Source organism: Phaenicophaeus curvirostris, chromosome 5 (genome assembly GCF_032191515.1).
Source record: "Phaenicophaeus curvirostris isolate KB17595 chromosome 5, BPBGC_Pcur_1.0, whole genome shotgun sequence".
In the NCBI taxonomy this organism is placed as follows: Eukaryota; Metazoa; Chordata; class Aves; order Cuculiformes; family Cuculidae; genus Phaenicophaeus; species Phaenicophaeus curvirostris.
Genome location: NC_091396.1, coordinates 64651069 through 64670268, shown reverse-complemented (window position 1 = coordinate 64670268; position 19200 = coordinate 64651069). Strand labels below are relative to the sequence as shown.

At 55.9% G+C, this 19200-nt stretch overlaps 3 protein-coding genes across 3 annotated transcripts; 2 read left to right on the top strand and 1 right to left on the bottom strand.

The window, feature by feature from the left end:
• Positions 1-1653: 1653 nt before the first annotated feature.
• Positions 1654-4101, bottom strand: LOC138721641 (inositol 1,4,5-trisphosphate receptor-interacting protein-like 1). The gene is made up of 2 exons (XM_069858992.1): positions 3522-4101; positions 1654-3446 (listed from the first exon to the last, which is right to left on the bottom strand). Exons 1-2 carry the CDS (start codon positions 3879-3881, stop codon positions 2181-2183), a joined length of 1626 nt encoding a protein of 541 aa, XP_069715093.1. The 5' UTR covers positions 3882-4101; the 3' UTR covers positions 1654-2180.
• Positions 4102-7988: 3887 nt separating this feature from the next.
• On the top strand, positions 7989-15070 carry LOC138721639 (leucine-rich repeat protein 1-like). The gene is made up of 3 exons (XM_069858990.1): positions 7989-8252; positions 10114-10841; positions 14178-15070. The coding sequence occupies exons 1-3, from the start codon at positions 7989-7991 to the stop codon at positions 14428-14430; spliced, it is 1245 nt and encodes a 414-aa protein (XP_069715091.1). The 3' UTR covers positions 14431-15070.
• Positions 15071-15281: 211 nt separating this feature from the next.
• LOC138721638 (inositol 1,4,5-trisphosphate receptor-interacting protein-like 1) lies at positions 15282-19200 on the top strand. The gene is made up of 2 exons (XM_069858989.1): positions 15282-15973; positions 16917-19200. Exon 2 carries the CDS (start codon positions 16920-16922, stop codon positions 18645-18647), a length of 1728 nt encoding a protein of 575 aa, XP_069715090.1. The 5' UTR covers positions 15282-15973; positions 16917-16919; the 3' UTR covers positions 18648-19200.

Genomic DNA, 19200 nt, shown 5'->3' with positions numbered 1-19200 from the left:
GCTGGTCACGCCGTTTCTGGTCCAAGCCAAGATGTCATTGGCCTTCTTGACCACCTGGGCCACTGCTGGCTAAAGCACATGGAGGACATGGGGGTGATTAATGGCAGCCAGCACAGCTTCACCAGGGGCAAATCCTGTATGACCAGCTTCGTGGCTTTCTATGACGGGGTAACCGCAGCAGGAGACATGGGTAGAGCAATGGATGTGATTTATCTAGACTTCCGTAAAGCCTTTGACATGGTCGCCCACAACGTGCTTCTCTCTGACTTGGAGAGATACGGATTTGACGGGTGGACGGTTCGGTGGATAAGAAACTGGTTGGATGGTCATATTAAAGGAGTGGTGGTCAACGGCTGAAAGTCCAGATAGAGAACTGTGACAAGTGGTGTCACTCAGGGGTCCGTACTGGGACTGGTGCTGTTTAATATCATCATCAACGATATTGACAGCGGGATTGAGAGCACCCTCAGCAAGGTGGCAGATGACACCAAGCTGAGTGGTGTAGTTGCCACACCAGAAGGATGGGACGTCATCCAGAGGGACCTGGACAGGCTGGGGAAGTGGGGCTGTGAGAACCTCATGAGGTTTAACAAGGCCAAGTGCAAGGTCCTTCACCTGGGTCGAGGCAATCCCCGATTTCAGTACACGATGGCGGATAATGTGATTGAGAGGTGCCCTGCAGAGAAGGACTTGGGGTGCTGGCTGATGAGAGCCAGCAATGTGCCCTCGCAGCACAGAAGGCCAACCATGTCCTGGGCTGCATCAAAAGAAGCGAGGCCAGCAGGTCGAGGGAAGTGATTCTGCCCCTCTATTCCTCTCTCGTGAGACCTCATCTGGAATGCTGTGTCCATTTCTGCATTCCTCAACGTAAGAAGGATATAGAACGGTTGGAACGGGTCCAGAGGAGGCTACAAAGATGGTCAGAGGGCTGGAGCACCTCCCATACGAGGACAGGCTGAGAGAGTTGGGGTTGTTCAGTCTGGAGCAGAGAAGGCTCCGAGGAGATCTTACTGTGACTTAAAGGGGCCTACAGGAAAGCCGGAGAGGGACTGTTCCTAAAGGCTTGTGGTGATAGGACAAAGGGGAACGGGTATGAACTGGAGAGGGGGTGATTTAGACTCGACATTAGGAAGAATTTCTTCACTGTGACGGTGGTGAGACACTGGAACGGGTTGCCAAGGGTAGTTGGGGCTGCCCCATCCCTGGAGGTGTTCAAGGCCAGGTTGGATGGGGCCTTGGGCAGCCTGATCTAGTGGGATGTCCCTGCCCAGGGCAGGGGGGTGGGAACTATGTCCCAGCCTGACGGGCCTGCGGTGGTCAGGAGATGCATCACAGCTGTCTTGAAGGTATAGATGGACGAGCTACTGTCTACCAGGATGAGTTGTCTCTGGTTCCCAAGGAAGGCACTTCAGGATCCCCATGACACAGAGACAACGTGCACGGCTGGGGAGGGGGACGAACTATTCCCACCGGCTCAACGTGGGAGCGCAGAGAGCTGGGGGAAGCGGTGAAAGCAGAGGCCAGTGCCCCATTTCCTTCTGGAAATGCTCCTCGGCTCTGCGGCAGCTGAGCAGCCGGCACCCTATGCCCACGGCCCCTGGGAGAGTGATGCACAGACACGCAGAGACGCAGCCTTTGTTCAAACACACCATTTATTGGCAACTTTGTACAGTGCAAATATCCCGGAGGGAATGGGTTCTCTCCAAGAGACGGGGACGGTCGCCGTGTAGGGGAAACGGGAGTCTGTGGCACAAGCCTCCTCGCAAGGGGCTCTTCAGCTGCATCGGGACCTACTGCCCCGAGTGCGCTTTTGCTCTGGAGGAGAGGTGTGGCAGCAACTCCCCGAGTGCTCACGTGCAAACCCCAGTCAAGGGTCCTTCCCTCTTGTAAGGGTCATTACTTTGTCTTTCTTTGTCCTCCTCACTTGTCCTTTGGCTCTCTTTGGCCACCTTCCCTTTTTGGAGAAGGACACTTGCAATAGGACAGTTTGTAACTTGGATGGGAAACACAGTTGAGAAAGCCCATCTTCTTCTGTATCTGCTTCTGCCTTTGACAACACTGTTCCTCGTGGTTCTTAGCACAGTCTTTCTCCTGTGGTGTGTCAAGTGCCAGTCAGGCGCTTGCTTAAACTCGCACCAATACAATACACCGTCTACCTCTCCAGATCAAGTGTGAGGATGTCACCTCCTGTCAACTATGAGACCAACACTCAGGCTCTTTGCACGGAGACCTCTTTCAATGTCCCCTCCCACCAGCCTTACGAGTTGATATTGCAGCTGTTGGAAATCACGCAACGCCTCGGCATAGGCCGCTGGATCCTGTGTGAGGGGTTGGAAGAGATTGAGTGGCTCGGCCTTTCTGAAGGATGGCGGCAACCTTATCTCCTCGGGCACGTTCTCATTGCCAAGGAAGAAGTGTTTGAGGCACTTCTCCTTCAGGCAGCAGAGCACATATTGCATGAGGTCTCGCAGCCGCAGTAGCAAATAGTTGATGTGCCAATCTGAGAGGGGGATTGTGGTCAGGAGGTGCATGACAGCTGTCTTGAAGGCATAGATGGAAAAGCTTGTGCCCTTCAGGCCGTGGGCACAGTAGTGAAGGCATTTGAGGTGGACACGGCCGGCTGGGATGTGCCTGGCCACGTACTCGAAGAACTTTGCCTCGGCCGCAGCGTAGGTCACTGGCCACGTAGTGCTTGGGGCGGAGGTGTCGTCTGGAGCCTGGCTACTTAGGAAGATGTCCGAGTCTCCGTGCCGCACGCCAAAGATCAATTCAATGAAGAAGGTTCTTCCAGAGGCACTTGTCAGCTTCAGCCTGCAGGACCGGCTGGAGGGCAGCATCTTCATGTTGTAGGGACGCAACCGAGGCACATCCCTCCAGGCTGACGTCGTGAGGTTCTGGAACCAGTGGGCAGTTTTGTGCACATCTAGGTAGCAGCCTGTGCAGAGGGTGTGTAGGAGGCTGGGGTCCTGATTTTTTGTGATGTCCTTCTGAGAATGGTGGAGGAAGCAGGTCATCTTCTCCTCCATCTGCTGCCCTGTGCAGGTGCACTCCAGCTCCACGCGGATGCGGGGGTCTCCTGCTGGCATCTCCCTTGCGGTGCCAAGCTCCAGGTTGAAGGTGTGGCCGCGAGGTGCCTTCAGGGGCAGGAGCAGCTGGTGGACAGCATGATCATCACAGGGAAACCAGCCTTCGAAGGAAGTGCCCACACTGATGGCTTGTTGCAGCACAGGGTAGAAACTCTCGCACAACTGCTTTTTGATGACCGAGAGGAGTTCATCCACCAGATGCTCCACCATCAGGCGACTGTACGTCACATACTGCACTGGCCTGCAAGAGCGCCTTTCAAAAATCTCGACCCGATCCCTCTCTTCATCAGAACCTTCTTCTCCACTTCCTTCCTCCTCCACCTCCTCTTCCTCCTCCACCTCCTCTTTCTCCTCCACCGGCTCCAAGTTCCAGACCAGATCCCTCTCATCATCAGGACCTTCCCCTTCACTTTCTTCCTTCTCCTTCTCCTTCACCTTCAACATGTTGCAGCCAGCCCTTTCCTCAGTGCTGCTGCTGTCTGCCGCACGGCTCCTTTTCCTCAAGCACCAGCAGAGGCCCAAGAGCAGGACCAGGCCTCCAGCAATCACCCAGAGGTGCCACTGCTGCAAGGCAGTACAAAGTAGTGCTCCCCAGGCAACGTCCCACTGCTTCTGTGTCTTCGGCTCCAGGGACCTCTGCTCTATCTCCTGCCATAGCCGAGCCATCTCCTTCTCCAGAAACTGGGCACGCTGTGCCATGTGCTCACGCGTGGCCTCATCCAGCTCATCCCCAGCCAGGGGCAGCTTCTGGATGAGGGTTAGGAACACACGGACGAGGAATGAAGTGGCAGCCATGGCCTGCAGGAGGAAGGAGAAGAGGGGTTCAGAGGGGCTGTGCTGGAGGGAGCTGGTGGCAGGGGAGAGAGACCTTTGGGGCAGGCAGGAGTGGGGACGAGGCAGCTGGGAGGCAGCGATGCCTTTGAACCGCGCCCTGCCCAAGGTGCTCCTGCGAGCGGCTGGGGCCTCGGTGCTGGGGCAGAACCGACCCTCCCTGGGAGCCACGTTTCCGCCCCAGCCCTCGTCCAGCCCAGCCTCCCGCCACGTGTGCACTCACCACCCTCCCACGCTGCACTGGCCAGGGCTGCCTGCCGGTGCCTCTATAACCTGCCCCGTGGTCTCTCGTCCTTTGTGATGTCACAGGCACCGGAGCGCACCGCGGGCACCGGAGCACACCACGGGCTCACCCCCAGCCAGCCCCACCCCCAGCTCAGCGACTTTCACCTGTCCCTTCCCTGCTCCTGCTGGCCACACCATTTCTGACCCACGCCAGGATGCTCTTGGCCGTCTTGGCCACTGGAACCCCTGCTGCCTCATGCTCAGCCACTGTTGACCTGCACCACCAGGTGCTTTTCCACCAGGCAGCTTTCCAGCGGCTTTCCCTGGGGCGATTCATGGGGCAGTTGTGACTGAAGTGCTGGCCCCGCTATTCTGCCTTTTTGAACCCCATAGAATCGACCTCGGACCATAATCCACCCTGTCCACATCCCACTGGAGAGGCTTCTTGCCCTCAAGCACGTCAACACTCCTACCCAATTTTGTGTCATCTGCGGAGTTACCTAGGGAGCACTGAATCCCCTCATCCAGATGAGCAATAAAGATCTGAAACAAGACTGGCCCCAACACTGAGCCCTGGACAATACCGCTTGTGACCGGCCACCAAAGGATTTAATTCCCTTCCCAACCACACCCTGGGCTCCACCATCCAGTCAGTGTTTTACCCCCCAAAGTGCACACCTAAGCCATGAGCTGCCAGCTCCTCTAGGAGAAGGCGGTGGCAAACGCTGTCAAAGGCTTTACTGAAGTGCAGGTAGAAAACATCCACAGCTTCTTCCTCAGGCACTGAGCGGGTCAGCTGGTCATAGAAGGAGACCAGACAGGTGAAGCAGGACAGTCCTTTCATGAACCCGTGCTGGCTGAGCCCGATCCCCTGCTTGTCGCGCACGTGCTTGGTGAGTGCAGTCAAGGGGACTGCAGCAGGATGCAGGGTGGCAATCAAAATGTCTGCAGCAAATCAAGTCTCCTGCACACCAGGGCTGACTCTGTCTGCTTCTGATGCCACGCCCGGCTTCTCCAGTCTTGGAAGAGACCCACCGGATCATTGAGTTCAACCATTCCTATCAAACACTAAACCATGTCCCTCAGCACCTCATCCACCCGTGCCTTAAACACCTCCAGGGAAGGGGACTCAACCACCTCGCTGGGCAGCCTCTGCCAGTGCCCAACAACCCTTTCCGTGAAAATTTTTTTTCCTGATATCCAGCCTGAACCTCCCCTGGCGGAGCTTGAGGCCATTCCCTCTTGTCCTGTCCCCTGTCACTTGGGAGAAGAGCCCAGCTCCCTCCTCTCCACAACCTCTTTTCAGGTAGTTGTAGAGAGCAATGAGGTCTCCCCTCAGCCTCCTCTTCTCCAGGCTAAACACCCCCAGCTCTCTCAGCCGCTCCTCAGAAGGCCTGTTCTCCAGCCCCCTCACCAGCTTCGTTGCTCTTCTCTGGACTCGCTCCAGAGCCTCAACATCCTTCTTGTGGTGAGGGGCCAGAACTGAACACAGGATTCGAGGAGCGGTCTCACCAGTGCCGAGTACAGAGGGAGAATCATAGAATCATAGAATAACTAGGTCGGAAGAGACCCACCGGATCATCGAGTCCAACCATTCCTATCAATCACTAAACCATTCCCCTTAGCACCTCGTCCACCCTTGAACACCTTAAACCCCTCCAGGGAAGGGGACTCAACCCCCTCCCTGGGCAGCCTCTGCCAGTGCCCAATGACCCTTTCTGTGAAAAATTTTTTCCTAACGTCCAGCCTAAATCTGCCCTGGCAGAGCTTGAGGCCATTCCCTCTCTTCCTGTCCCCTGTCACTTGGGAGAAGAGCCCAGCTCCCTCCTCTCTCAACCTCCTTTCAGGTAGTTGTAGAGAGCAATGAGGTCTCCCCTCAGCCTCCTCTTCAAGGAGAAGAACCTCCCTGGCCCTGCTGGTCACGCCGTTTCTGATCCAAGCCAAGATGCCATTGGCCTTCTTGGCCACCTGGGCCCCTTCTCCCTCAAGCAGCGAGCATCCTCCCAGCACTCAGTTTAACCTGTAACCATCTGAAGCGACATACAGTTTGAGTCTTCAACCCTTCCTCCAATTCAAGGGGGGTTGTGGTGGCAGCCCAGGCGGGGACAGCTCTGCACAACCTTGGAGAGCAGCAGGTGAGCTCAACGTCACCTTGGAGCAAGTCAGGGGTGACTCGAGCAGGGACCAACAGCACTTTGCTGGTTTGGGCGTGTGCTTAGCCTTTCTCTCCAAAGGGACAGCGAGGGCCCGACCAGAGAGGGGAGAGGGGAAGAAGGGGGGAAGGGGAAAGGAGGGGAGGGAAAAGGGGGGAAAAGGAAGGGAACTAGGAGGGGAAAAGGAGGGGGAAAAGGAAAGGAAATAGGAGGGGGAGAAGCAGGGGGAAAGGAAGGGAAAAAGGAGGGGGAATAGGAGAGGGAATAGGAGGGGGAAAAGGAAGGGAAATAGGAGGGGGGAAAAGGAAGGGGGAAAGGAGGGGGAAAAAGGAAGGGAAATAGGAGGGGGGAAAAGAAGGGAAATAGGAGGGGAAAAGGAGGGGGAAAAGGAAAGGAAATAGGAGGGGGAAAAGCAGGGGGAAGGAAGGGAAAAAGGAGGGGGAATAGGAGGGGGGAAAGGAGGGGGAAAAGGAAGGGGAAAAAGAGGGGGAAAAAGGAAGGGAAATAGGAGGGGGAAGTGTCGATCTGCTGGAGGGTCGGGAGGCTCTGCAAAGGGATCTGAACAGGCTGGACCGCTGGGCAGAGTCCAATGGCATGAGGTTTAACAAGGCCAAATGCCAGGTCCTTCACTTGGGGCACAACAACCCTATGCAGTGCTACAGACTGGGAGAAGTCTGTCTAGAACGCTGCCTGGAGGAGAGGGACCTGGGTGTGTTGGTTGACAGCCGACTGAATATGAGCCAGCAGTGTGCCCAGGTGGCCAAGAAGGCCAATGGCATCTTGGCTTGTATCAGAAACGGCGTGACCAGCAGGTCCAGGGAGGTTATCCTCCCTCTGTACTCGGCACTGGTGAGACCGCTCCTCGAATCCTGTGTTCAGTTCTGGCCCCTCACCACAAGAAGGATGTTGAGGCTCTGGAGAGAGTCCAGAGAAGAGCAACAAAGCTGGTGAAAGGGCTGGAGAACAGGCCTTATGAGGAGCGGCTGAGAGAGCTGGGGTTGTTTAGCCTGGAGAAGAGGAGGCTGAGGGGTGACCTCATTGCTCTCTACAACTACCTGAAAGGAGGTTGTAGAGAGGAGGGTGCTGGCCTCTTCTCCCAAGTGACGGGGGACAGGACAAGAGGGAATGGCCTCAAGCTCCACCAGGGGAGGTTTAGGCTAGACGTTAGGAAAAAATTCTTTACAGAAAGGGTCATTGGGCACTGGAACAGGCTGCCCAGGGAGGTGGTTGAGTCACCTTCCCTGGAGGGGTTTAAGGCACGGGTGGACGAGGTGCTGAGGGACGTGGTTTAGTGTTTGGTAGGAACGGTTGGACTCGGTGATCCGGTGGGTCTCTTCCAACCTGGTTATTCTGTGATTCTGTGATTCTGTGAAAAGGAAGGGAAATCGGAGGGGGAAAAGGAAGGGAAATAGGAGGGGGAAAAGGAAGGAAAAAGGAGGGGGAAAAGGAGGGGGAAAAGGAAGGGAAATCGGAGGGGGAAAAGCAAGGGAACTCGGAGGGGGAATAACGCCCCTGGCCCCGCCGGCCCCGCCGTTGTGCCCCAGCCGAGCTGCCATTGGCCCTGGCGGCCCCCGCCCGGCCCTCGCCCCGCGTGGCCAATGGCGCCTCTCGCTCCCCGCCCCTCGCGGCCCGGCCCAATCCCTCCTCCCCCGCCGCCGCCGCTCGGCGCGGGGCCGCTGGGCTGCCGGGGGCGATGCGGCTGCGGTGCGAGGCCGAGGTGGTTCGGCGGCAGCAGCAGCCGCCGGGGCCGCGGGGCCGCTCCGCCCGCGCTCTGCTGTCGCTGGGCCGCCCCCGCGGCTCCGCCGGGGCCTGTTTGCTGCTCTGCACGGCGCGGGACCGGGCCGGGGCGCGCTACGGGCTGCGCGACAACGTGGAGAGGTTCTTCACCCGCTTCGTGGACGAGGGCAAGGCCACCGTGCGCCTGCGGGAGCCGCCCGTGGACCTCTGCCTCAGCAAGGTGCGCCGGGGGGGGCCGGGGCGCCGGGAGAGGGGCTCGGTGAGGACTGGGAGCCGGTAGCAGGGGCTGAAGGGGCTCTTAAGGCGGCCTGGGAGATGTGAGGTGGCACCTGAGGGGGCTCAGTGGGGTGTGGGAGCTGTTAAGTGGCATGTGGGGGGGTTCTCTGGGGTCTGGACGCTCTTAAGTGGCATCTAGGGGGAGTTCAGTGCAGCCTAAGTCCAGCTCAGTGTGGTCTGAGGACTGTTCACAGGGTCTGGGGGTCTCACTGGGGTCTGGGAGCTGTTAAGTGGCATCTCAGGGGGCTTATTGGGGTGTGGGAGCTGTTAAGTGGCATCTAGGGGGGGTTCTCTGGGGTCTGGGCACTCTTAAGTGGCATCTAGGGGAAGTTTAGTGAAGCCTAAGTCCAGCTCAGTGTGGTCTGAGGACTGTTCACAGGGTCTGGGGGTCTCACTGGGGTCTGGGAACTGTTAAGTGGCATCTGGGGGGGCTTATGGGTGTCTGGGAGCTGTTAAGTGGCATCTCAGGGGGCTTATTGGGGTGTGGGAGCTGTTAAGTGGCATCTGAGGGTCTCAGTGGGGTCTGGGAGCTCATAAGTGCCATCTGGAGAGGGCTTATTGGGGTCTGGGAGCTGTTAAGTGGCATCTGAGGGTCTCAGTGGGGTCTGGGAGCTGTTAAGTGGCATCTGGGAGAGTTCAGTGCAGTCTAAGTCCGGCTCAGTGTGGTCTGAGGACTGTTCACAGGGTCTGGGGGTCTCACTGGGGTCTGGGAGCTGATAAGTGGCATCTCAGGGGGCTTATTGGGGTGTGGGAGCTGTTAAGTGGCATCTCGGGGGGGTTCTCTGGGGTCTGGGAGCTGTTAAGTGGCATCTGGGGGAGTTCAGTGCAGTCTAAGACCAGCTCAGTGGGGTCTGGGGGCTGTTCACCACGTCTGGGGGTCTCAGTGGGGTCTGGGAGCTGTTAAATGGCATCTAGGGGGGCTCAGTGAGGTCTTTGAGCTGTTAAGTGGGGTCTGGGGCGGCTCTAGGTGGTCTGGGAGCAGTTTGGTGGGGTCTGAGGGGGCTCAATGCAGTCTAAGCGTGGCTTAGTGGGATCTGGGGGAGTTCAATGGGATCTGGGAGCTGTTAAGCGGCATCTTGGGGTGCTCAATGGGGTCTGGGGCAGCTTGGTGGCATCTGGGGGCTGCTCACAGGGTCTGGAAGGAGCTCAGTGGGTCTAAGAGATATTCAGTGGGGTCTGGAAGTGACTCAGTGCAGTCTAGGAGCTATTAAGTGGGGTCTGGGGGACATCAGTGGGGACTGGGGGGGCTTAGTGGGGTCTGGGGGCTGTTCACAGGGTCTGAGGGGGCTCAATGTGATCTAGGAGCTGTTAAGTGGCATCTGGGGGAGCTTAATGAGGTCTTAAGAGCTGTTCAGTGGGGTCTGGGAGCTGTTAAGTATGGTCCAGGGAGGCTCAATGCAGTCTGAGAGCGGTTCAGTGTTGCCTGGGGGCAGCTCGATGGATCTAAAGGATGTTCCGTGGGGTCTGAGTGGGGAGGCCCTGGCCCAGGTTACCCAGAGAAGCAGTGGCTGCCCCATCCCTGGAGGTGTTCAAGGCCAGGCTGGATGGGGCTTGGAGCAACCTGATCCGGTGGGAGGTGTCTCTGCCCCTTGGCAGGGGGTCGCTTTAAAACCAAACCATTCCGGGATTCTTTGAAATTCTGGAAGCAGCTCGGCAGCCTCACAAGCCTGAGTTGTTTCCCTTTCTCGTTTCATTGCTCTGCTGAGTTGCATCACCCGACACACGTACAAAATAGTTCAGAAAGCATTAGTACAAACGAGCAGACGAATAATGACCTTTTACGTCCCCTTTGTGTTTTCTTGTAGGCAAATGCCAGCAGTTTGAAGGCTTTCCTTTCAGCTGTGAGACTGGCTCACCAAGGCACCAACATCGAAACTCTCCCACTCTCGGCTTTGGTACCGGCAAAGACCTCAGAAGTTGAAAAACCCAAGACAAAAATGATCATAACTTCCAGAAGGGACTATCCTCTCACCAAAAACTTCCCCTACTCCCTGGAACACCTCCAAGCCTCGTACTGCAAACTCGCTCGGATCGACACGCGTGTGCTTTGTTTGAAGAAGCTCCGAAAACTAGACCTGAGTCATAACCACATAAAGCAGCTGCCGGCTACCATTGGCGACCTGACCTGTCTTCAGGAGCTGATTTTGCGTGACAATCACCTGGAGTCTTTCAGCGGGGCTTTGTGCAACTCCACCCTCCAGAAATCCCTTCAGTTCTTGGACCTCAGCCAGAACAAAATCAAAGCTCTTCCAATTCAGTTTTGCCAGCTGCGAGAACTCGTTAATTTAAAGCTTGATGATAATGAGCTGATTAGGCTGCCGTTCAAGATTGGCCAGTTAGGTCATCTACGCTTTCTGTCAGCAGCTCGAAACAAACTTCCTTACTTACCCAGCGATTTTAGGAAGCTCTGCCTTGAGAACTTGGATCTCTTTGGGAATCCTTTTGAACAGCCCAATCCGCTTGTTCCCAACATACAACTGAAAATACCACTGACTCTGTTGGAGTGTGCAGCGAGAGCAACCGTGAACCACAGGTAAGAGTGGCACGGTGGGTACCCGGAGTCATGGAGTGGTTTGGGTTGGAAGGGACGTTAAAGCCCATCCAGTTCAATGGGCAGGGACACCTCCCACTGGATCAAGTTGCTCCAAGCCCCGTCACGCCCGGTCCTGAACACCTCCAGGGATGGGGCAGCCATGACTTCCCCGGGGGAACGTGGGCCAGGTCCTCACCACTTTCATTGTGAAGAAATTCCTCCTTACGCCTAGTCTAAATCTGCCCCTCTCCGGTTTAAGCCATTCTCCCGTGTCCCAGCACTCCAGGCCTTCGTAAACAGCCCCTCCCCAGCTTTCCTGGAGCCCCTTTCAGTGCTAGAAGGTTGCTCTCAGGTCTCCCTGGAGCCTTCTCTTCTCCAGGCTGAACAACCCCAACTCTCACAGCCTGTCCACAGAGCAGAGGTGCTCCAGCCCTTGGATCATCTCCGTGGCCTCTTCTGCCCCCGTTCCAACAGTTCCATCTCCTTCTTATGTTGGGAACTCCAGAACTGGACACGGGACTCCAAGTGGGGTCTCACCAGAGCAGAGCAGAGGGGCAGAATCCCCTCCCTCATCCTGCTGGCCACGCTGCTCTGGATGCAGCCCAGGACACGGTTGGTTTCTGGGCTTGGAGCGCACATTCCTGGCTCATTTGGAGCTTCTCACCCCTCAACACCCCAAGTCCTTCTCCTCAGGGATGCTTCCAATCACGTTGTCCCCCAGCCTGTACTGAAACCACAGGTCACCCCACGCTGCTGCCTGCGGTCCCTCCAGTATCAGCTGCCGCGGCTCCCGCCCTACTCTGGGAGTAAGACAGAGCGAGAAGATGGAAAGAAGGAGTCATGGTTACAGATAGGGGTGAGAGACAGACTTGAAGCCTTCCTGATCCGCATTCCAAGCCCTTTGTTGCCCTGAGGGTGGGGAGCGCCCCGTGAGCCTGGGTTAATTGCTCGGAAGGCTGTGGGAAAGGTGTCCACAGGCACGCAGGGCACACCCTGGAAACGAGTTGAGCAACCAGGTGCTCTGGTTCAAACCATACCCGTTTCTGACCTTGCTGATTTATTAAACTCCACGCGTCTCTTTCCCAGCTTTACATAAACTGCAGTGGGTTTGATATCGATATTATTTAGGCATCTTTTTTGCTAGGGAATATAATCCCTCACAGCTGGTGAAGGGGCTGGAGAACAAAGGTTATGAGAGGCGGCTGAGGGACCTGGGGCTGCTTAGCCTAGAGAAAAGGAGGCCGAGGGCAGATGTCATAACTCTGCAGCTCCCTGTGAAAGGAGGTTGTGATGAGGTAGGTGGGTGCTGGTCTCTTCTCCCAAGTGACAAGTGATAGGGGGAGAGGAAATAGCCTCAAGTTGCACCAGGGCAGGTTCAGATTGGACATCGGGAAAGATTCCTTCATGGAAAGGGTCCTCAGGCCCTGTCAGAGGCTGCCCAGGGAGGTGGTGGAGTCCCCATCCCTGGAGGAGTTTAAAAGATGGGCAGATGAGGTGCTGAGGGATCTGGTTTAGTAGTGGGCAGGTATGGTTGGACTCAGTGATCTCAAAGGTCTTTTCCAACCAGGCAATTCTATGATTTTGGTGCTTGGTTACCTTCCCAGAGTTTCTTGGGACACCCAGTCACGACCCGGCCCTGTGCAGCAGGCACCACATGGAACAAAACAGGGTTCATCCTCCAGGAGCCTTCTTGAGGCAAGGGATGGTGGAAACAGTCCCTGTGCCCATGGGTCTGTGATTCTTGGGAGACACGACTGGACAAAGTGGTCCTGATTATCTTAGATGGAAAAGGAAAAGGCAAGTGGGCAACAGACATTGTCTGACATACACTGGAGGCGAGAGCTAACAAAGAATGAGAACTGGGAGCGATGATGGGCTGTACCAACCTTGAAAAAGGGAGAGAACCAGAGGGAAAGGCACAGAAGCAAAAGAATGGAAATTGTTCTCCACAGTGGCATTCCAAACAAGTGCTGGAGCTGTGCTTGTGCTTGTTCTGACCAGGAAAAAGTTTGTCCTGGAATTGAGGTGGTGAAAAACCCCCGAGGAGCCTTAGCTGTGTGAATGGGAGAGTGTAGAAAGAATTGGGAATGCGTGGGTGTAGTCAGGATGTGAGTCAGAAGGACTTGTTCCGTGGGGCTGGAGTGGCAGCTGGGCACTGGTGGTGCCCGCGCTTTGCAGTGACCTCGGCAGCTGCAGGGAGATCATTCCTGTGCTACCTCGACCATGGTGCCTGTCCGCTGCGGAATGGAACAGCAGCAGTTCTTGTTCCTGTCTCTGGATGTCATCACTGGCACGACGGATGAAAAGTGCGGCGTTCCAAGAGAACCTACGATGTGCTGCTGTGAAAAGGCATGTTTCATCTCATGCCATCCAGAGGGACCTGGACAGGCTGGAGAAGCGCGGCTGTGTGAACCTCATGAGGTTCAACAAGGGCAAGGTCCTGCACTTGGGTGACAACAACCCCGTGCAGCTCCAGGCCTGGGGAAGAGTGGCTGGAAAGCTGCCCGAAGGAGAAGGAGCTGGGGGTGTTGGTTGGCAGCGGCTGAACATGAGCCAGCAGTGGCCCAGGTGGCCAAGAAGGCCAATGGCATCTTGGCCTGGATCAGCCATGGGGTGGCCAGCAGGATCAGGAAAGGGATTGTGCCCCTGGAGTTGGTGCTGGTGAGGCCACACCTGGAATCCTGGGTTCAGTTTTGGGCCCCTCATTCCAGAGAAGGGAACAGAGCTGGGGAAGGGGCTGGAGAACAAGGGTTAGGAAAGGTGACTGTGAGACCTGGGGCTGTTTAATCTACAGAAAAGGAGGCTGAGGGGAGACCTCATTGCTGTCTTACAACAGCCTCGAAAGGAGGTTGTGGCGAGGTGGGTGCTGGGCTCTTCTCCCGAGGGACAGGGGACAGGATGAGAGGGAACGGCCTCAGGCTGCACCAGGGCAGGTTCAGATTGGACATTAGGAAAAACATCTTCACTGAAAGGGTTCTCAGGCCCTGGCAGAGGCTGCCCAGGGAGGTGGTGGAGTCCCCGTCTCTGCGGGGGCTTACATGACAGGTGGATGAGATGTTCGGGGATCTGAGTTAGTAGCGAACAGGGTTGGTTGGACTTGGTGATCTCAAATGTCTTTTCCAACCGAATGATTCTATGATTCTACCGCGATTGCACATTTTTAATGACTGTCTTTAAGCACAGTATTTAATTCCTGACCAGTGACAAAATTTCAGCCTTGCCATGTCTGGGATCTCAGAGGCGTTTCTCCCAGCTGGTGCAGCCAGTGTCTCCCCGGGGTTGAGTGACACTGGTTAACTCTGAGATGAATTCACACTTGCTCCTCTTGTTCCACAGAATCCCGTACGGTTGTCACCTCCTTCCTGCTCATCTTTGTGAAGACCTGGAAGTGGCTAAAATGTGCCAGTGCGGAAGTGCCTGTCTGAGCAGCTTCATTCAGATCACGGTGACCATGAATCTCCATCACGTAGCTCACACCGTGGTCCTGGTGGATAACATGGGAGGTACGGAAGCACCCATCATCTGCTACTTCTGTTCTCTAGACTGCTATTCCCAGTTCCTGGACAGGTACCTGCAGAGTAACGGGTGATCATCGTGAGGTGCCAAAGCTCTGTCTGGAGTTCTGTCGGTGGCGGAGGAGCTGAGATAGTTTCCTGCTTGTTCCCCTCGCTCGCTGTCAGGGGGCTTTGTCGATCCTGCGGTGAGGGGGCACCACTCATCAGCGCCCTGGCCGTTCCTCCACCACTAGAATCTCTCTTTGGTTGGAATAAACGATGCTTAGCTGGAATGGATCCTCCTTTAGAATGTATTTTGCTGTTATTTTCCTAGTACTGTGACTCTGTTCGGAGTATCACAACCGTTTTCTTTCTCCTGGGGCATGAGTGGTTTCTCCTCGCTAGGAGAAGGAAGGTGAGCGTGCACGGAACCGCTCTGCTTGCTGACACTTGAGCTCTGCCTGTGGAAGAGCCGCGCTGCCGCTGGACTGGACTCCTCCCAACTTTGTTTACTCAGAGCAACGTGGTTGGCAGCTACGAGAAGAAATGACAGGGGGAGAGTTCCAAACTGGTCCTGTAATTCCAGGTGCTCCTTTTCAGAGGCTTCTGTTACAGCGTTTTCACTTCAAGCAGGGACCAGCACTGCTGGGTTTTTACCAGAGGCAATGTTTTGGGGTTTTATCTCTTTGTGATGCAAGAAATGTCTTTTTCTAATTATGTGACCTAAACTTTGTTTCTTAACTCTCATGTTTTTAAAAGCCTTGAATTGTTCACTGTGTCAACATACTAAACTTCGAATTCTCTGTGCTCTTGACTTGTGTTTTCTCTAAGGACTTTTTCCCTCCAGAGCATTCTAGGGATCAGCTCTTACTCCAGAAAAGGTTGTGATCCCTGTAGCCCCTCTTCACGTGCTTTGACTGCCCCAAGAGGAGTTACAGGCTGCAAGAGATGTTTGGCAAACTGAATTCAGAGAGCAGAAAGCGCAGCTCGAACAAGTGGCTGAGCAATTGAATGGGTAAAGTCGCTCCCTGCCACAAATTACAGCCGCTGTCTGACGAGCGGATTAAAATGACATGTCCCCAAAATGCTGGCAGAGAACGGTGGACAAGTTGTTATTTCCAACCAACGTCCTTCCTGGAATCACGCATGTTTCGTGAAACAGTTAATGGAACCTGCTGTCCAAGCGTTCTGACCCGGTATCGTCACAGTACAGTTTATTATACAATAGCGGCATTACAAGGCCATGATTGTGGATTATTAGTCCTGTTACAATTATTACAATATCACACAGGGTAAGGTTTGAGAAGCCGGGCGTGGCATCAGAAGGAGACAGAGTCAGCCCTGGTGTGCAGGAGACTTGATTTGCTGCAGACGTTTTGATTGCCACCCTGCATCCTGCTGCAGTCCCCTTGACTGCGCTCACCAAGCACGTGCACGACAAGCAGGGGATCGGGCTCAGCCAGCACGGGTTCATGAAAGGACTGTCCTGCTTCACCTGTCTGGTCTCCTTCTATGACCAGCTGACCCGCTCAGTGCCTGAGGAAGAAGCTGTGGATGTTTTCTACCTGCACTTCAGTAAAGCCTTTGACAGCGTTTGCCGCCGCCTTCTCCTAGAGGAGCTGGCAGCTCATGGCTTAGGTGTGCACTTTGGGGGGTAAAACACTGACTGGATGGTGGAGCCCAGGGTGTGGTTGGGAAGGGAATTAAATCCTTTGGTGGCCGGTCACAAGCGGTATTGTCCAGGGCTCAGTGTTGGGGCCAGTCTTGTTTCAGATCTTTATTGTTCATCTGGATGAGGGGATTCAGTGCTCCCTAGGTAACTCCGCAGATGACACAAAATTGGGTAGGAGTGTTGACGTGCTTGAGGGCAAGAAGCCTCTCCAGTGGGATGTGGACAGGGTGGATTATGGTCCGAGGTCGATTCTATGGGGTTCAAAAAGGCAGAATAGCGGGGGCAGCACTTCAGTCACAACTGCCCCATGAATCGCCCCAGGGCTGGGAAAGAGCCGCTGGAAAGCTGCCTGGTGGAAAAGCACCTGGTGGTGCAGGTCAACAGTGGCTGAGCATGAGGCAGCAGGGGTTCCAGTGGCCAAGACGGCCAAGAGCATCCTGGCGTGGGTCAGAAATGGTGTGGCCAGCAGGAGCAGGGAAGGGACAGCTGAAAGTCGCTGAGCTGGGGGTGGGGCTGGCTGGGGGTGAGCCCGTGGTGTGCTCCGGTGCCCGTGGTGCGCTCTGGTGCCTGTGACATCACAAAGGACGAGAGACCACGGGGCAGGTTATAGAGGCACCGGCAGGCAGCCCTGGCCAGTGCGGCGTGGGAGGGTGGTGAGTGCACACGTGGCGGGAGGCTGGGCTGGATGAGGGCTGGGGTGGAAACGTGGGTCCCAGGGAGGGTCGGTTCTGCCCCAGCACCGAGGCCCCAGCCGCTCGCAGGAGCACCTTGGGCAGGGCACGGTTCAAAGGCATCGCTGCCTCCCAGCTGCCTCGTCCCCACTCCTGCCTGCCCCAAAGGTCTCTCTCCCCTGCCACCAGCTCCCTCCAGCACAGCCCCTCTGAACCCCTCTTCTCCTTCCTCCTGCAGGCCATGGCTGCCACTTCATTCCTCGTCCGTGTGTTCCTAACCCTCATCCAGAAGCTGCCCCTGGCTGGGGATGAGCTGGATGAGGCCACACGTGAGCGCATGGCACAGCGTGCCCAGTTCCTGGAGAAGGAGATGGCTCGGCTATGGCAGGAGATAGCGCAGAGGTCCCTGGAGCCGAAGACACAGAAGCAGTGGGACGTTGCCAGGGTAGCACAGCACTCTACTGCCTTGCAGCAGTGGCACCTCTGGGTGATTGCTGGAGGCCTGGTCCTGCTCTTGGGCCTCTGCTGGTGCTTGAGGAAAAGGAGCCGTGCGGCAGACAGCAGCAGCACTGAGGAAAGGGCTGGCTGCAACATGTTGAAGGTGAAGGAGAAGGAAGAAAGTGAAGGGGAAGGTCCTGATGATGAGAGGGATCTGGTCTGGAACTTGGAGCCGGTGGAGGAGAAAGAGGAGGTGGAGGAGAAAGAGGAGGTGGAGGAGGAAGAGGAGGTGGAGGAGGAAGAAAGTGGAGAAGAAGGTTCTGATGAAGAGAGGGATCGGGTCGGGATTTTTGAAAGGCGCTCTTGCAGGCCAGTGCAGTATGTGACATACGGTCGCCTGGTGGTGGAGCATCTGGTGGATGAACTCCTCTCGGTCATCAAAAAGCAGTTGTGCGAGAGTTTCTACCCTGTGCTGCAACAAGCCATCAGTGTGGGCACTTCCTTCGAAGGCTGGTTTCCCTGTGATGATGATGCTGTCTACCAGCTGCTCCTGCCCCTGAAGGCACCTCGCGGCCACACCTTCAACCTGGAGCTTGGCACCGCAAGGGAGATGCCAGCAGGAGACCCCCGCATCCGCGTGGAGCTGGAGTGCACCTGCACAGGGCAGCAGATGGAGGAGAAGATGACCTGCTTCCTCCACCATTCTCAGATGGACATCACAAAAAGTCAGGACCCCAGCCTCCTACACACCCTCTGCACAGGCTGCTACCTAGATGTGCACAAAACTGCCCACTGGTTCCAGAACCCCACGACGTCAGCCTGGAGGGATGTGCCTCAGTTGTGTCGCTACAACATAAAGACGCTGCCCTCCAGCCGGTCCTGCAGGCTGGAGCTGACAAGTGCCTCTGGAAAAGCCTTCTTCATTGAGTTGATCTTTGGGGTGCAGCACGGAGACTCGGACATCTTCCTAAGCAGCCAGGCTCCAGACGACACCTCCACCCCAAGCACTACGTGGCCAGTGACCTACGCTGCGGCCGAGGCAAAGTTCTTCGAGTACGTGGCCAGGCAGATCCCAGCCGGCTGTGTCCACCTCAAATGCCTTCACTACTGCGCCCACGGCCTGAAGGGCACAAGCTTTTCCATCTATGCCTTCAAGACAGCTGTCATGCACCTCCTGACCACAATCCCCCTCTCAGATTGGTGCAGCAAGTACCAGCTACTGCGGCTGCAAGACCTCATGCAATACGTGCGCTGCTGCCTGGAGGAGAAGTGCCTCAAACACTTCTTCCTTGGCAATGAGAACGTGCCCGAGGAGATAAGGTTGCCGCCATCCTTCAGAAAGGCCGAGCCACTCAATCTCTTCCGACCCCTCACACAGGATCCAGCGGCCTATGCCGAGGCGTTGCGTGATTTCCAACAGCTGCAATATCGACTCGTAAGGCTGGTGGGAGGGGACATTGAAAGAGGTCTCCATGCACAGAGCCTGAGTGTTGGTCTCACAGTTGACAGCAGGCGACATCCTCACACTTGATCTGGAGAGGTAGACGGTGTATTGTATTGGTGCGAGTTTAAGCAAGCGCCTGACTGGCACTTGACACACCACAGGAGAAAGACTGTGCTAAGAACCACGAGGAACAGTGTTGTCAAAGGCAGAAGCAGATACAGAAGAAGATGGGCTTTCTCAACTGTGTTTCCCATCCAAGTTACAAACTGTCCTATTGCAAGTGTCCTTCTCCAAAAAGGGAAGGTGGCCAAAGAGAGCCAAAGGACAAGTGAGGAGGACAAAGAAAGACAAAGTAATGACCCTTACAAGAGGGAAGGACCCTTGACTGGGGTTTGCACGTGAGCACTCGGGGAGTTGCTGCCACACCTCTCCTCCAGAGCAAAAGCGCACTCGGGGCAGTAGGTCCCGATGCAGCTGAAGAGCCCCTTGCGAGGAGGCTTGTGCCACAGACTCCCGTTTCCCCTACACGGCGACCGTCCCCGTCTCTTGGAGAGAATCCATTCCCTCCGGGATATTTGCACTGTACAAAGTTGCCAATAAATGGTGTGTTTGAACAAAGGCTGCGTCTCTGCGTGTCTGT

Coding starts and splice junctions, on each gene's coding strand:
- LOC138721639 (XM_069858990.1), top strand. CDS start 7,989: ATGCGGCTGCGGTGCGAGGCCGAGGTGGTTCGGCGGCAGCAGCAGCCG. Junction 8,253..10,113: donor TGGACCTCTGCCTCAGCAAG/GTGCGCCGGGGG, acceptor GTTTTCTTGTAG/GCAAATGCCAGCAGTTTGAA. Junction 10,842..14,177: donor AGAGCAACCGTGAACCACAG/GTAAGAGTGGCA, acceptor CTTGTTCCACAG/AATCCCGTACGGTTGTCACC.
- LOC138721641 (XM_069858992.1), bottom strand. CDS start 3,881: ATGGCTGCCACTTCATTCCTCGTCCGTGTGTTCCTAACCCTCATCCAG. Junction 3,447..3,521: donor CTGGCTGCAACATGTTGAAG/GTGAAGGAGAAG, acceptor TGGAACTTGGAG/CCGGTGGAGGAGAAAGAGGA.
- LOC138721638 (XM_069858989.1), top strand. CDS start 16,920: ATGGCTGCCACTTCATTCCTCGTCCGTGTGTTCCTAACCCTCATCCAG.